Source organism: Amia ocellicauda, chromosome 13, assembly GCF_036373705.1.
Source record: "Amia ocellicauda isolate fAmiCal2 chromosome 13, fAmiCal2.hap1, whole genome shotgun sequence".
Lineage (NCBI taxonomy): Eukaryota > Metazoa > Chordata > Actinopteri > Amiiformes > Amiidae > Amia > Amia ocellicauda.
The window spans coordinates 6,276,482-6,294,383 of NC_089862.1; the positions used below are offsets into that span (position 1 = coordinate 6,276,482).

A 17,902-nucleotide genomic window follows, 5' to 3' on the forward strand; every position below is an offset into this window, starting at 1 on the left:
ATGAATTGTGATTTAAATTGCCCAGTAGCATAAACTGAAAGAGAGCAGCATGATTCAACTTAATGCCCAAAACCCAACTCTTGGCCTTGGAAGCCAGTAACCCAATGGAAAACATTATTTTGAAAACATCAACACAATTAATACTTGAGAAAGGGGGATCAATTGTTTCAGTTATGCACTTGATTTTTTCAATTATGTTATTCTGAGCTCAGGTGGAATGAAAACCAGAACACAATGTAACCTCCAAGGACTGGAGATGGGAACCCCTGGTATAGCCAGTATATCTTGGCAGACTTCATGTAGATAGTGCTAAATATCTCTGAGAGCAAAATTGTACACTTTTGTCCTAATTCTTCCTCAGGTGGGCCATCCCTTAACAGACTGAACCCCAAGGCATTATAGGTCCTCCACACTTATTCTTTTTTTAAATGTACTCTCTGAAATGATCTGTAAATATTTATTTACATTTTCATTGATTTTGCCTGACTGGGGTTGTTGGATGTTGTTTATATCTGCTGTTTTCTGTCTTTAAATTGAGTCCTGACCTAGTTCTGGGAGAGAAGGGATTCATTAGTCTCCCAGTTCTTTGAAACTAGTTTGGGAGACTGAAAGTAGACCCTACTTTTTGAAGAGGAAGAGCCCTTACTTGCTTGGAATGCTCTGCTGAGCATACAACAGTCTAATATTATTTCCCCTATTCTCCCGCAATGGCAGCATCATACCTGTAAATGCTACATTCCTAGAAATAGACTACTTAACAATACTTAAAAGCAACTACATTACCTTTTTTTTAATTCTAGGCATGTTGATCGAGGGTTAGAAATAGTGCACAGTAAGAATGAACACTTGCCAGTGTGAATTACTGCAAAAACACAGTAGAGATATCAGCACTTCATCATTTATAATGGATTATTTTTAAGGAATTAAGTGTACAAAAAGCATGAAAATCCATTGCTAAAATAGCAGCTTTTAAGAGGGGGGTACATTTAAAGTAGCTGATTGAAACATATTAAAACATGGCCAGAAGTGTCAGGAAATATAATAATAATAATAATAATAATAATAATAATAATAATAATAATAATAATAATAATAATTATAAACAGTGAAAATATACACTCAGGACATTTTTAAGGCACTTCCTTCCATCCACCACCAAGCTCATCCCAGATTGAGATGTGTCTTGTAACAAAGATTGCTTTCCTGTTCAAGGTTAGCTGACTAAGGCTGAGTGGGTGGCGTGAATTATATCTTGTGACTATAAAAGACCTGACCCCTACTTATTGATAAAATTGCATTAAAAATAATATATATATATATATATATATATATATATATATATATATATAATAAACAACAACAGAAAGAAAGGAAAAATGGCAACAACAACAGAATTCTGAGGTGAGAAAATCTCCAAAATAAGGTTTTATCATACAAGTGTACATTTTGTTAATTACAATGTTGTAGCTTTCATACATTGATTTGTTTTAGTGACACATTTATATTCTAAGAATTGTCCTGCCTTGTCCTAAAGACATTTCAGTGTAGAATGTAAAGAACTGGGCTGCATCTATATGACAAATATGTGCTGCTTATCAAGAATTGATCTGGCATTCCTTTACATACAACATAAGACCTATTCAAAGAGAAAATATTCTCCCTAGTTTCATTGACTGTAGCGGTTATATTTTCTGAAAGCATGTCTACTGGTCTGCTTGTTGTTATTTAACCTCAATTCATGATGCTTGCAATCGAACTAGACATACTTCAAAAATACTTTCACTCACACCAGCATCATTTGCTCATATTCTACAATTCCCTTTCCGTTTTGTTCAAATCAATCCACGGTCGCAAGTACATTTATACACACCGATTCCATTGTGACTTCAGCCGCAGCAGCAGGCCAAACAAAGCTGCTTCGCCATGGAAACACAGTCGAACAGAAACAATTACCTGTTTGGGATTGACGTCAAGCTGTTTCCTTCATGTGTGAACAAAATCACAAGGCCTGCCATTGAAATCAATCCTCAATTCTCACCTCAGCTCGGGTCCGTACCATCATTAATTTCATTTATCTAACAGAAATGGTCTGAGGCTTCTGACAGACAAGGTCGACATCAATGACTGTATGCTAATAGGATTAAATAAATCACAGACAAAAAGTGTAAATGGGAATGGTATTCTATATTTGTCAAAAAAAAAGTGTTTTAACAGTTTTACCTAATTGGGCAAAGGGGATAAGCAAACTGCAGATAATGTAAAACAAGGTATATTTTAATTAAAGTACTTACAACAAAAGGCTCAGTTGTCCAGTCTGGGCTACATGATAATTGGCATTAAACACAAACATTTCAGGTAGCTGAACTTTCATGGAATAGGAAAAATGCATTTATATTCAAAGGAAAAAAGCCTTATACTTTAGCAACATATTGCCGTAAAGCTTTTTTTTCATATCAAGCATAAAAAAAACATTGTCCATGTGCTCTCATCTTACATGATGCTGTGCCTACAGTGAAATCAATGCCTGTTTTATTTTTATAAAATTAGATAGTGTTGGTGGGCAGTATGGTAGTCATTCATTTAAAAAACGTTGTTCAGTTCACAAACACTCTTAAATTATGCCTGTCTCAAAGTACTTCTCCACTTTTGCTTTAATCATGTGTACAATTGCTCTTCTTTTCCATTCGTACCTCCTGACTGTATTTTAATTTGTATTGTGTAATTGCAGAACACTTTGTCAGTTCTTCTCTGGAGTTTCAAGTTCCCACAAAAGTGATCTCTAAAGACTGTGCTAGTCTTAACCACTCAATTAGAGAATATGGCTTTGAGTCCAGGAATTATTTTGTTTCTCTCTCCCCAAAGCAGCACTATGTCTGTAGTACAGATCTGAAAGGCACTATCCTAACATAGCTGAATATACACTCACCTAAAGGATTATTAGGAACACCATACTAATACTGTGTTTGACCCCCTTTCGCCTTCAGAACTGCCTTAATTCTACGTGGCATTGATTCAACAAGGTGCTGAAAGCATTCTTTAGAAATGTTGGCCCATATTGATAGGATAGCATCTTGCAGTTGATGGAGATTTGTGGGATGCACATCCAGGGCACGAAGCACCCGTTCCACCACATCCCAAAGATGCTCTATTGGGTTGAGATCTGGTGACTGTGGGGGCCAGTTTAGTACAGTGAACTCATTGTCATGTTCAAGAAACCAATTTGAAATGATTCAACCTTTGTGACATGGTGCATTATCCTGCTGGAAGTAGCCATCAGAGGATGGGTACATGGTGGTCATAAAGGGATGGACATGGTCAGAAACAATGCTCAGGTAGGCCGTGGCATTTAAATGATGCCCAATTGGCACCAAGGGGCCTAAAGTGTGCCAAGAAAACATCCCCCACACCATTACACCACCACCACCATCCTGCACAGTGGTAACAAGGCATGATGGATCCATGTTCTCATTCTGTTTACGCCAAATTCTGACTCTACCATCTGAATGTCTCAACAGAAATCGAGACTCATCAGACCAGGCAACATTTTTCCAGTCTTCAACTGTCCAATTTTGGTGAGCTTGTGCAAATTGTAGCCTCTTTTTCCTATTTGTAGTGGAGATGAGTGGTACCCGGTGGGGTCTTCTGCTGTTGTAGCCCATCTGCCTCAAGGTTGTACGTGTTGTGGCTTCACAAATGCTTTGCTGCATACCTCGGTTGTAACGAGTGGTTATTTCAGTCAAAGTTGCTCTTCTATCAGCTTGAATCAGTCGGCCCATTCTCCTCTGACCTCTAGCATCAACAAGGCATTTTCGCCCACAGGACTGCCGCATACTGGATAGAATACTCAGACCGGCCCGTCTAGCACCAACAACCATGCCACGCTCAAAATTGCTTCAATCACCTTTCTTTCCCATTCAGACATTCAGTTTGGAGTTCAGGAGATTGTCTTGACCAGGACCACACCCCTAAATGCATTGAAGCAACTGCCATGTGATTGGTTGGTTAGATAATTGCATTAATGAGAAATTGAACAGGTGTTCCTAATAATCCTTTAGGTGAGTGTATATATATATATGTATGTATGTATATATATATATATATATATATATATATATATATACATATACACACACACATGCATACAGTGGCTCTTAAAAGTATTCACCCCCTTTGGACTTTTCCACATTTCATTGTGTTACAATATGAAATCAGAATGGATTTAATCAGGAGTTTTTACCCCTGATCAACACGGAAAATTACAAATAAAACTAAATTAATTACAAATTCAAAATGGAAAATAATCAAATGCATAAATTATCACCCCCTTCAGTCAATATTTGCTGGAGGCACCTTTGGCAGCAATTACAGTTATGATTGTATGTGGATAAGTCTCAGTTTTGCACATCTGGACACAGATTCTTCTTTGCAAAATTGCTCAAGCTCCATCAAGTTGGATGGGGACCTTTGGTGAACAGCAATTTTCAACTCTTCCACATATTCTCAATTGGATTGAGGTCCGGGCTTTGACTGGGATATTTGATTTAATCCACTCCAGATTATTTCAGCAGGTTTTCTTCCAGGGTTCAGCAGGTTTTCTTCCAGGGTCTCTCTGTACTTTGCTGCATCCATTTTGCTCTCTATCTTTACAGGCCCTGACGCAGAGAAGCATCCCCATAGCATGATGCTGCCACCACCATGCTCCATGGTAGGGATGGTGTTCTCAGGATGATGTGTGATGTTAGGCTTGCACCAAACATAGCGCTTAGCATTTAGGCCAGAAAGCTCTATTTTGTCTCATCAGACCATAGAATCTTCCTCCCCACATGCCTTCTGGCAAACTAGCTGAGATTTGATGTGAGGTTTTTTTCTCTCCCATAAAGGCCACTTTTGTGAAGCACCCAGGCTATTGTTGCAGTCTGCACAGTGTCTCCCAGCTCAGCCGTGGAAGACGGTGGCCTCCCTGACTAGTACCCTTCTTGCCCGGATACTCTGTTTTTGAGGATGGCCTGATTTAGGCAGATTCACAGTTGTGCCATATTCTCTTCATTTCTTAATAATGGCCTTTACTGTGCTCTGGGGGATTTTGGAAATGTTCTTATATCCTACCCCTGATTGGTGCTTTTGAACCTTCTACTGGATTTGCATTGAATGTTCCTTCATCTTCATGATGTACTTTTTGATAGGAATTGTACTAACCAACTGTGAAAATGGAATTCCTTCACTCTTGTGTCTGTCTCCACTGTGTTCTGCCCTGGATGCTGTGCTTGTAGCATGAACGTTCACAAGTGGTACCAGGAGTGGAGTGCACAGCCTATTCGTGCAGAGATGGAGGTAGGAAAGTTATTGTGGTGGCTGCAGGAGCAGGAAGGAACGTGAAGAGACAGGAACAATTGGCTAGATTTTTTGGCTCGCCGGTGGAAAAGATGGCCTCTCCAGGAGGTACAGAGGCTGCAGTGACTAAGATGTTTGCAGTCCAGGGTCAAAGTGAATCAGTGGCATGTACGGGTTCCGACAGTCAAACGGAAGGCCATGGCGTAGGAATTGAGAAAAATGCAGAAGCTGGGCTTTATTAGAGAATTGTTCAGTGAATAGTGCAGTCTGGATGTAATGGTGTCAAAGCCTCATGGGCCAATATGGTTTTGTATTGATTTCCGAAAACTAGAGTAGATGAGCTGCTAGAATGTGTGGGAACTGCCTGGGAATATATACACTGTAGACTTAACCAAAGGCTACTGGTAGGTACCATTATTGCCAGATTCGTGTGAAAAAAAATGCTTTCTCCACCCCTCATGAGCTTTTGGTCCTACCCTTTGGTCTGCACAGAGCCCCTGCCACCTTCCAGAGGTTGATGGACAGAATCCCATGTCCTCATGCTGAATATGCTGGAGCCTTTCTAGATGATGTGGTCTTTAGTCAGGACTGGCCGACTCATTTAAAGAGGTTACAGGCGATGTTAAATTCTGTTAGGCAGGCAGGACTCACAGCGAATCCAAAAAACAATGCAGGTAACCCTTTCCAGAAACTCAATATTTAGGATACACAATGGGGCAGGGATTAATAAAACCCCAAGAGTCAAATCTAGGGGAATTGCTGAACCGCTGCATCCAGTGGACCCCGGACTGTGTGGTGGCATTTCAGGACCTGAAACATGCCTTGCAGTTGGGCCAGTCTTAAGGAACTCCGACTTTAGGAAAGATTATATACTTCAAACTGATGCATCTGGAGTAGGTATCGGGGCAGTACTGGCACAGAACATTGATGGTGAAGAGCATCCGCTTATGTTTCTGAGATTAAAACTTTTGCCCTGGGAACAGCAGTATGCACCATAGAGAAGGAATGTTTAGCAATTAAATGGGCAATAGAGAACTTGAAATACTATTTGTGGAGATGCCGTTTTACCCTCTACACAGACCATGCCCACTATGCTGGATGTTCAGGGTAAAAGATTCAAACCCTCGTCTCACGCGATAGTTCCTGGCTCTCCAGCCTTATTGTTTTGAGGTGAAGCACTGGGCAGGTAAGGACCATGTTAATGCTGACAGGTTGTCAAGACTCCCAAATTTTTTTTTTTCTCCGTTTTAGGATTATGCAGAAGCAGATCAGCCACTAGGGGGAGCTAATGGTGGGGCTGGAAGAGGGCTGACCAGACCCAGCACACACCATGGGAGGGATCATTAACAGTGCTAGATTTAGCCTTCCATTGGCTACAGGTGTGAATATATATTTTTTGTATTCCTCACCAGCATTTGCCATTGAAAAAAGACAAATACAAAATAAAACCAGTCACCATTCCTTCACTCCTGTCTGCCTCCACTGTGTTCTGCCCTGGAAGCTGTTCTTGTTATTGTGGTGGCTGCAGGAGCAGGAAGGAAAGCGAGAAGAGAGAAGCGAAGAGACAGGAGCAACTGGCTAGTGTTTTTGGCTCGCTGGTGGAAAAGATTACCTCTCCAAGAGATAGAGTATCCGTAGCGGTGTCTAAGATGTTTGCGATCCAGCCCAAGCTTAAAATGACCTCGAAAGATGACCCTGAAGCATTTTTGATATTTGCTGTGCTTGCAGTGTTTTACTTTTTACTACATATATATTGATGTTAAAATGACATACACTCACCTAAAGGATTATTAGGAACACCTGTTCAATTTCTCATTAATGAAATTATCTAACCAACCAATCACATGGCAGTTGCTTCAATGCATTTAGGGGTGTGGTCCTGGTCAAGACAATCTCCTGAACTCCAAACTGAATGTCTGAATGGGAAAGAAAGGTGATTGAAGCAATTTTGAGCGTGGCATGGTTGTTGGTGCCAGACGGGCCGGTCTGAGTATTTCACAATCTGTTCAGTTACTGGGATTTTCACGCACAACCATTTCTAGGGTTTACAAAGAATGGTGTGAAAAGGGAAAAACATCCAGTATGCGGCAGTCCTGTGGGCAAAAATGCCTTGTTGATGCTAGAGGTCAGAGGAGAATGGGCCGACTGATTCAAGCTGATAGAAGAGCAACTTTGACTGAAATAACCACTCGTTACAACCGAGGTATGCAGCAAAGCATTTGTGAAGCCACAACACGTACAACCTTGAGGCAGATGGGCTACAACAGCAGAAGACCCCACCGGGTACCACTCATCTCCACTACAAATAGGAAAAAGAGGCTACAATTTGCACAAGCTCACCAAAATTGGACAGTTGAAGACTGGAAAAATGTTGCCTGGTCTGATGAGTCTCGATTTCTGTTGAGATATTCAGATGGTAGAGTCAGAATTTGGCGTAAACAGAATGAGAACATGGATCCATCATGCCTTGTTACCACTGTGCAGGCTGGTGGTGGTGGTGTAATGGTGTGGGGGATGTTTTCTTGGCACACTTTAGGCCCCTTGGTGTCAATTGGGCATCGTTTAAATGCCACGGCCTACCTGAGCATTGTTTCTGACCATGTCCATCCCTTTATGACCACCATGTACCCATCCTCTGATGGCTACTTCCAGCAGGATAATGCACCATGTCACAAAGGTCGAATCATTTCAAATTGGTTTCTTGAACATGACAATGAGTTCACTGTACTAAACTGGCCCCTACAGTCACCAGATCTCAACCCAATAGAGCATCTTTGGGATGTGGTGGAACGGGAGCTTCGTGCCCTGGATGTGCATCCCACAAATCTCCATCAACTGCAAGATGCTATCCTATCAATATGGGCCAACATTTCTAAAGAATGCTTTCAGCACCGTGTTGAATCAATGCCACGTAGAATTAAGGCAGTTCTGAAGGCGAAGGGGGTCAAACACAGTATTAGTATGGTGTTCCTAATAATCCTTTAGGTGAGTGTATATATATATATATATATATATATAATATATATATATATACACACACACACACACAGACACATATATATATATATATATATAGGTGTTAAACACTGTAAATGTGTATTTTATAGTCTGCTCCACTGCTTATTTTCATACATAAGGACCATTACATTAATTAGTCCTGATACAATAACATTTACAAATTTATTTTCCAAAATTCTCATGGTACAAAGCTCATTAAAACCTAGCCGAAAGTATTACAGCAATGCAATGCGAAACATTATATCCACAGTGGCAGGGGATATGGCCTAAATTATTTTATTTAATTTTTACTTTTATTTAAGTTGAAGGAAAGATAAGAAAATAACTGTACAGCAGTGGGATCAAACGCTCATTTGAAAGCCCATAGACCTGAAGGTTTCATGGGTATCTTTACACTTTGTTATTTTACACTTGGGAGAAGACCAAAAAAAAAAAAACAATAAGCATAACAAGTCCAATTGAGAAAACGCAAGCGCAAGAAAGCACCAGAGGATCACTGCTGGTTTCTGGGATTGGAGCATGACATACCGGCTGCACAGTAAGCAAAGTGTAGAAATAAAGACCTCCTGTTTAGCGTCATTTCTTGTTTATTTCCACAAAGTCACAATCTCTCTTACACACAGAAAACAAGAGCTGGTGTCCTGCTTCAGCCCGGTTACACTCACACTGCAGTGGAACGGCAAAGCACACAACCCTGCAAATACAACTCCACTGGTCTGAGCAGCTCAGCCTTCACTGATCAGCAGCTGCAGGAAAATCAAACAGGACAATGCTCTCTCACAAACACACACACAAGCACCTGCACCTAAAGAATCAGATTCCTAAACCGATCATTTCCTGAGCTCTTAAAGAATTACATAGCAAACAGATGAGTAAGGACATTGTTTTTAACAATGATACCTAGTTCTGCTACTGGAGGTCCACAGTCCAGCAGGGCTTATACATCTGAAGCACCAACACTAAGATTTTTTTGGGAAAAAAATCTAATCAAATTAAACATATAAGGGGCCACCTGAAGGGACACCCATTGTTTATGATTATAGACACAGGCCACTGTAATTTGTCTGTCTTCCATCTCAATAAGCTTTCAACTGAGAATGAAAAACAAGACACAAGACACCTCCTCACACTGTATGAGAAGATCCCTTTAAAATCAAGAGTTGAGAAAGTATAGACAAGTCACTGAACAGCATTCACACCACAGTACAGTACAACACAGTATTTCATGGTCTTCTAAAATTAATTCAACTGGTAGACAGTAATACTGTTTCAATGGAGGTTTGCTTCGTTAAAAAAGTCATCAAAACAGAATTCCATCACTTTTTTGGTGTCAAAGAGGAGCTTTTGATCCTGTAACATGGCATATGTTCAATAATGTGCGATACAATTAGGATTCAATAGTACACCACTTATTTACCTTGAGATGACCATTGTGTTCCTATTTTTCAATTTATTGTATCTTGCAAAAGTGTTTATTTTTAAAGTGAAGTTTTAAAATATGAACAATACATTATCATTATTACATGAGTCTGTCCGATTTACAAACACTTTAATTACAAAATAATCCTTGGAGTTGTGTGCACTGCTCTCAGGACAAATTTGTTGATCTGGCATTAAATATATATAATTATGAAAAAAACTTACAAATTACATACGTGCCACAGATCTCTGTCAATTGTATTTCCAGTGCACAAGAAAACTGCAAGAGTTTAAACAGTTCAATAGTCTCACAGTGCCAGTTGTCAATATGTTGCAGTGTTCTTACAGATTATATTATTCTTGGCATTTTTTAAAAGCCACTAAACCTTATGTAAATGTACAGTATATAATCCACTTCAAGAAAGACAAAATTTCCTAGCTTTCTTTCGTAATGAAAAACTTTAAAAAAGCTGAAATTGATTATGCCACTCTTAGTTGCACCACAAATTATCAATCCAGTTAAAGCAATATTTTTACACTGCATTACTGTGCTTGTTAAATTAATAAAATTAAAAAGTTGGAATAATTTGTATAGAAAAGTTACGATGTCCTTTGCCGTTGTTTTGAGGTCGATAATGTTTCAAATAAAGCAACATTTAATTCTCAGTTGTACTTCAGAGATTTTCAGGCAGCCCTATACTTTTTCCACCACTGGAAACATACTTGTTTCTGTAGTGTTTCTGTGTCCTGCATTATTATACCTCTCATGCTCAAAGCACTCGGTGGTGTCTTTCTTGCCAACAGCACTATTCCGAATTCAACTGAAAATCGTGGAAAGGTAAACGTTTGATTCTTCCATCTGCTACAATGCAAATGGTTTTCCATTCATAAAATGCACAAGATGTTATAGATATTTGGTTTTTATCATCATTGTATAATTAATAGAGTCATGGGTTTACAGGAGTACTATAGTATTTCAGTCCATCATGATTTCATATCTAGACAGCATAATTTAATTAAGAATACAATGAACCACAAAACACGTGTTTATAGTTGTGACTTAGACTAACATCAGCTGGAATTGCCAAATGAATGTTTAATTGTCTGCGTGTAAATCTTTAAAGAGGAATGGGGAGGTGTTCTCATAAATCTGCATGCTACTGCAAATGTATGGACACTCAATCACTGCTGATTTGCTGCACTGTCATCATTCAAACTTCATGGCAGTCACAGTAATATCAAAGTATGAAAACTGGGCATCAATGAGTCATTTTATTCCATAAGTAAAACAGGCCCATGTACCCCTCTATTGGGAGTATTATCAAATCTGAAACACAGCATACAGCTTTGAAGACACTTGGTTTACTAAAAACTTACATAAAATACGTTAAGATATGCAGACAAATCAGACACAAAGCTGCATTTTTCTTTTTTCATAAATTACCGGAAGATTGAAATGATAAGGGTGGGGGGGCATATAATGCAGATGGTATTTTGCTTTTCATGGCTGCCTCAGTACTGCTCGGCCATAATTAACAAAGACAGAGCAGACCAACCAGTGAAAGGATGGCTTCCTTGACCCCGTCCTGTGATGTCACTGTACTGTTCCCAGATATAGCCCGTTTCCATGTATTGCCTGTTAACATTCTCTATAATATTCTTCCTCAAGTCCTGGTACAGAGCAGCTGCCTTTTCCCGATATGGCCCCTTGGAGTTTGCGTAGTAGTGCAGGGCTCGGATGGCCAGGTAGTTAATGTTGATCCATATGGGGCCCCGCCAGTAAGGGGCATCGTGTTCAGTATTACGTTTCATGTAGAGGGGGTCAGACTTGGACAGGGATCGCAGGCCATATGGGGTCCACAGCTTCTGTTCGTCCCTCATGTCCTTGAGGATGTGCTCCAGCTTGGGCGAGTCAGGCGTCAGGATCTGCAGCAGGAAGGGGAAGAGGTTCACGTAGCCCAAGGCATTGACGTACTGGAGCTTGGGGGCCTTGCGGACAGAGCGTACCAGCCTGGCCACGGGGAACTGGTGCCTGGGCTGTCCGGGTGGCACGTACACCTTCTCCCTCTGGAGGACCACCGCTTGGGTATGGTTCCCATAGTCGGAGAAAGCCTTGAGCTGCTCGGACCAGTGCAGCTCACTAAGCAGGGAGTTGTCGCTCAGAACCTGGTAAATCCTTTCATACTCTTGGTGGGGCTCTCCAAGAAGTTTGGCCACGTCAGCCATGATTCCAGAAGCCAGGGCCATCCAGCAATACAGGTCCACATGCCTCTCATCCTGGGACGGGTGCGAGGCCCTGGGGTAGTCATCCAGGCCGGAGGTGAGGGTCTTGGGGTTCAGGAAAAGGTTGGTGTCCTTGTCCCGGCCCCTCCAGCGGTAGGAGTTGGGGAGGGGCCCAGCTTGAGTTGTGTTGTACCACTCAAACCAGGTCTGGAGTCTGGGGAACAGCCGCCTGAGGAAGGCGTTGGTGTGCTCCTGTGCCTGTCCATCTGCTTCCGAAACGCCGGAGACCCTCTCCAGCAGCTTCTGCAGGGCGAGGAAAAGCGTGGGCGGGTTGGCGTTCTCGTTCCTTTGCACAATGAACTCGGCTGGCACTTTGCTGCGAGCCTCGTCATCCAGAATCTGCTCCCGGGGAATCCAGCCCTCCACGTTCATCAGGTCCAGCCAGTGGGCCAGTGACTCCCTGGTGATCTGGGGGTCCCACTTGCTGATGAGAAGCTGATGGAAGCCCTCATCCCAGAGGAAGCCCCTAGGGAAGAAGGAGCGGGACGGGACTGCAGTAAACAAGGGGCCTTCAGGGTAAGCTAGTGGGTACTCATTATACACCGACTGAACGACTGACTGACCGTAGAAGTAGCCCATCCCGCCCAGCATGTTGCTCAGGGCTGCTTTGCCAAACTTAATCAGAGCCGGGGCGTATCCTTGTCTTTGGAGGCCAAAGGTCTCCTCAAACTTCACTTCAAAAGCAGACTTCCTTTTCTCCAGCTCCTTTGTCATTACCTCCCCCACCAGCTGGTTGGGCCGGTCCCGGAAGCTGCCCGACTCGAACAGCACCTCCATCTGGAAGGGCGTCTGGACAGTCACCTGGTGCACTGCGAAATCGCCCTCCTTCTTGGTCTCACCACGCTGCTGCTGTTGAAGGGAGGGGGGCTTGTACGTATCCACTGCGATGTAGTACCGCTTCTCACCAGATGGGGGATTGTAGATAAACCTTCCATCCAGGCTATTTTTCACAATGTCTGTCAGCTTATCCAATCCTGGGCTGACAGTCTTCAGGTGATTATAGCTGGAAAGTACAAATAAGGCAATGAACATGGTGGGGGGGTGGTAGATTTAAAAATTAAGACCGCAATGACAGATAAATTACATTTTTTATACAGTCATCCCCTCAAGTTACGTCATCTCGTTTTACGTGTTGGCAGGTACATGTTTTTTGCTGTTGTTAAATGTTTCATCATCGAATATCAAAATATCTGTGCAGCATCTGACTAATGTCACCAATGATCTTCTCAGAAATGTCTTTCAACTCATGGCTCAATTGGTTTGCTTCTGCACAGAATTGTCCACAAGAAAGCAGCGTGTGACTAAATCACTTGTGTACAAGACCTACTTCACACTCGATAGTTTAGTAAGTCTGTGCACTCTTCACAAATTGCGTTATTGGGGTTTCTGATTTTAAATATTTTTAACAAAATTATGGGTTTCGATACAAAAAGATTTACAAGACAGAATGGGAGAGTGGGTTTATTTATTTGAGTAAATGTAGTGGAGAGTGGAAACACCAAACATACAGATTTACGTTGGGTTTGAAAAAAATATTGGGCAGGTTTTAGGGTAGAATATTATTGATTTTGAGCTACTAGTGCATTTTTATGTCTGACAACACTGCCCAGAGCTTCATTCTGCAGTTAGTGCTTGTATCAAAATCATCTCCCTGCTGTCTAATTGTATTTTACGGTTAAGTGAACGGTTTACTGATTTTACGATAGCTTTGAATAAGAATGCTTGTTTTAATTTTACAGTTTTAGTGCAAGGACATCCTGCTCCACAAATTGTCATTTGTTTGCAAATTAAAAAAAAAAAATCACAAGAATGCCGTGTCCAAGGGGGGTGAATAGTTTTGAGAGCCACTGTACATTTTACATTAGTAATAAATATATATTTTTTCTTGATCAAAATTGATGGGTTTGGAACCACCATTCCCATTTCAACGATGTATGTCCTCTCGACCAACGTCGCCAGTCTCAGAACAAACAACCATCAACATAACCACCAACAACAACAACCTCAACAAACTAACTCCCACCCAACCTCAACATACCCACAACTTTGGACTGCAGTGCCTGAGACGACCAATACAGCATAGAGTCGGCTCCATACCTAGCGTACTTGGCACCCGCGGTCTCTCCAGCTGCAGGCTTGCGGAAAGTGAGTTTGAAGTGTCCCAACTCTTCGGAGAAGCCTGTGACAGAGCCCAGGCGGTTCTTCTCCTCAACATGGGCCTGCAGAGAGCCCTGAGAGTCCGTCGCCACATAGAACAGCAGGGAGATCATTGGAGCCTGGGGCGTCGAGCTCTGAGGGAAATCAGCCCAAAACAACGACATGGAGCTGAACAACAGAATGCAGTCATTACAGTCTGCTCCTGGTCAGATCACAAATGCATTCAGGTGACTGTCCTAATCCTGCACACACACACAGACACACACACACACACACGAAGCCCATAACCCAAAGCATGGAAAAGAGGAGAGATGACCCTAATGGTGTGAAAAAATACATGAAAACAGCAACAAAAGGTAAAGTATTAACAGTAGTGAAGGAAAGTGTTGAAATGCAAATTTAGACTGGTTACTCATTCATCCATCGATTCATTTTCAATAACCAGTAAATCCAGTACAGGGCCACAGTGAGTGGGAGCCTAATACAGCGGACACAGGATGCAAGGCAGGGCACCCCCTGGACGGGACACCAGTCCATCACAGGCCAATCCATTCTTATACTGTACTCTGTTTAATAGTAACAGCAGCAAACCTGTATTCTACTTATTCCATAATAGCTGTGTTTATCTCTGTATTACACAATTTATGCAACCCATCAGGTTATCACAATGTGTTGCACAAAAAGGGTATTTCAGTTTGGATTATGTTTTTTTTGGAAGAATGAAAAATGACCCAAACTGAGGTGACAGATTTAAAACTGAAGAAAAGCTGCAAGAATCTGTATTGATTAATCAGCACTGTAAGAAGCAATGAGCGAAAATAACTCCCCGAGGTGAGAGTGCAAGATCGATTTGGTCCGGTGAAGAGTTCCTCACCTCTTTCACATCAGATTCCCACTTTTCTTCCCACAGTGCTGACTGAGCAATACAAACTCTTGCAGTTGTTCTCTCCCATCTCAAATGCCAATCACTCCAGGCAGTGTCATTCAAGTCCCCTCCCAGAAACCACCCCTTCCAAATAATTGAATAAGCGTTTAAGTTGTGCAGCATTTATCACAACTCACTGTGTGACAGAGGACACAGGACTCAGGACTGTGCTAGGGGCGCAGGTGGACAATGAGAAACGAAGAACAAGAGAGGAGTGACAGTTGCACACAGAGCGGTTATTGTTCTGGCTGACCTGCTGCTTGGCTGTCACCCTCCAGGTCCAGTCTCCCCCATGCTCTCCTCCCGTCCTCTTGACGAACTCTGTGGTCAGGGTGAAATCGGTGTCTCTGATCTCCTGGATGCCGAAGCTCACTCCATCGTGCATCAGCCAGCCGTAGCTCTGCAGCCGGTCGCCCTGTTCACAGGTGTGCCGCAGGTTCACGTCCCCCCCACCATCCTGACGCATCCACATTAGCCCTACGCAGACATACCAGGAACTTGTTTTTTTAAAAGACAGACAGACATCTCTAAAAAACACAATTGACACCTGGAGCAAATCAAAACTCTGATCAGTCAATTATAAACTTGTTCCCTATCACGCTTTTAACTTAACTTATAAGTTGTACAAAGTTGCATCTGACAATAACTTAAACTACAGTAAGGTACTGATTTGCACTTTTACAATTCACTGGTAGATTTCGCTGGGTCTAGCCCAGGGGTGGGCGAGATAGATCTATACATACACATATATACTTAATTAAATTACCGGTCACAATTGACTTGGGGCTCCTTGTTTTCATTCCAAAATACACCTGAGGCCTGTAGGAGCCCCAGAACCTTTCAGGAGACACAGCGGCACTGGTGCTATTGGGATGGAGGATTTTGTCAGAGGGGTGAGGGGTGATGATCCGCTTGGCCAGGTATGAGCGCATGTAGAGGGCGTAGAAGAACCATATCAAGCTGAAGATGCACAGCCCGATGGAAATGTTGATAAAGAGCTGTCCCACATTTAGTTTTTTCTTTTTCTCCTTGTGAAGGAAGATTGAGTTGGCAATGTCCTTTTTCTTCTCCTCCTTTCTGTTGGGGATCGTGTCACTCCCATCTTTGCTGTTGTTAGTAAGCACCCTCTTTCTATGCTGTTGTCTACCCATCCTTCCCTCGACAACCTGGGCAGGAAGACAGAAATCCATCAATGGCTAAAGATAAGACACTTGTGTAGTGATATACCTTTCCCTAATGGTATTGTAATTTGTACTGTAACTCATTAAGACAATTAATCTCACATATATTCAGGTGCAAACTTCGGTCAACATTATATTCCATGATATTATCACTTATCCTAGGTTTTTAGGCAGCAAAAAACCCGGCGCATCTTATATTAGTAGATCGCATATAACAAACCCAATTGTCTTGATAGACCTGCAGTACGGGCTACAAGTGGTGAAGAATAGATGGTTGACGCCAGAAGAAGTTGCCAATTTGCATTTCGGATTTCACTTAGTTTATGTTTACTTAAATGTTCAACATTAATATATTTCCCTACACTGCAGGGCTGTGGAAGCTGAAGGGGCCACCACTGTTTGAGACTACAATATAATGGCTGCTTTCGGCTACTATTTACAGGAACCCCAATTGATTCAGGTGTACATTTTGTTGAATGTACAAATGTAATCAAGTTTCTGAGGTTCAAACAAAGATCATGTCTGAACTAGGGAAGTCTAAGAAGAGCGGAAATATGACGTCAGATGATAAATGCATGGTCTCCGTATCTCAAGAAAACAAATTGCATTAAATGTCCATATTAAATCACATTGAGCAGGTACGAAAAATAAATACAAATACTTAACATAATTCTGCTTACCAAGTTTAATGTGATGAATGAGCCTCTCAGGCTGAGCAAAGAGGTTTGAGATCAAATATAGTTGACAATTGAATGTACATATCGGGATCAGCATTCAGTTTGTGTACTTTATCGTGGACACGTAGCTAGAAAATCCAGTTTCACATTAGGTGTGTGTGTTAGCGAAGGGCAGGGTTTTAGGGAGAGCTCGTTTCGCAAGATCTGGAAAATCACAGATTACTTCAGCCCAAAACGTGAACAGATCCTACACTGGAAAAGCACCTGCTCCATTTCTTTACTACTGAATTCAGGGGATGTGTTGTTAAATGGATTGCGAACCCAGTAACAGGTTTTCATTTCAAAAGGAAAATTATTTTGAATTTCAACGTGACGCAAACAGCGCACAAACGCGAGGCGAGGTGAACTATGTTGAAGTCGAGGCCGTGGGAACTCTCCGGACTAATGAGCCACTTTTCAGACAACGGTCGATTGACAGAACAAATCTGGTTTAGCACACAATGCAGTATTTTAATTGATAACTGTTAAATGTAATTCAGTGTACACGCTATAAAACATAATATAAAATCACAAACACACATCTGCACGGAAGAAAAATCCAGCTGTGGAATTAACCATAATCGTTCGTTTCCGAGTTTTTCCGCTGGTATTCGTGTGCTAGTTCATTGGTTTTCTCGTCTGCTGGCGCTCTCAGCAGACAAGCGCTAGCAGGCGATAGGAGTTTAAGAAAAGTGTACGCACGAAAAGTAACGTATAACTGATAAAATCCTATCTACTTACTTAATTATTTCTGCGAATTCACACAAGTTAGCCATTCATTATTCCATTTTAACTATATGTTGAGGACCACTGCTGTATCTCAAGAAGGTAGCCAACTTCCCCTTTTCTTCCGCCTTTGAGACGCGGTGCAT

The 17,902-nt window shown here is 41.8% G+C and overlaps 1 protein-coding gene across 2 annotated transcripts; it reads right to left on the reverse strand.

Annotated features, from left to right (window-relative positions):
* Window positions 1-8,918: 8,918 nt before the first annotated feature.
* mogs (mannosyl-oligosaccharide glucosidase) lies at window positions 8,919-17,902 on the reverse strand. Of its 2 annotated transcripts, none has more exons than XM_066719783.1 (5): window positions 17,772-17,902; window positions 15,900-16,299; window positions 15,387-15,610; window positions 14,149-14,342; window positions 8,919-13,054 (listed from the first exon to the last, which is right to left on the reverse strand). In XM_066719783.1, exons 2-5 carry the CDS (start codon window positions 16,282-16,284, stop codon window positions 11,281-11,283), a joined length of 2,577 nt encoding a protein of 858 aa, XP_066575880.1. In that variant the 5' UTR covers window positions 16,285-16,299; window positions 17,772-17,902; the 3' UTR covers window positions 8,919-11,280. The 2 variants fall into 2 exon arrangements, with proteins under 2 accessions (XP_066575880.1, XP_066575881.1); XM_066719784.1 differs by lacking the exon at window positions 17,772-17,902 and adding an exon at window positions 16,995-17,756.

What these genes read in the sequence shown, in the direction of transcription:
- mogs (XM_066719783.1), bottom strand. Translation starts at nt 16,284, where the DNA reads ATGGGTAGACAACAGCATAGAAAGAGGGTGCTTACTAACAACAGCAAA. An exon ending in GGGTGACAGCCAAGCAGCAG is followed by an intron (nt 14,343 to 15,386) that starts GTCAGCCAGAAC and finishes GATTTCCCTCAG; the next exon opens with AGCTCGACGCCCCAGGCTCC. An exon ending in GCGGGTGCCAAGTACGCTAG is followed by an intron (nt 13,055 to 14,148) that starts GTATGGAGCCGA and finishes TGTACTTTCCAG; the next exon opens with CTATAATCACCTGAAGACTG.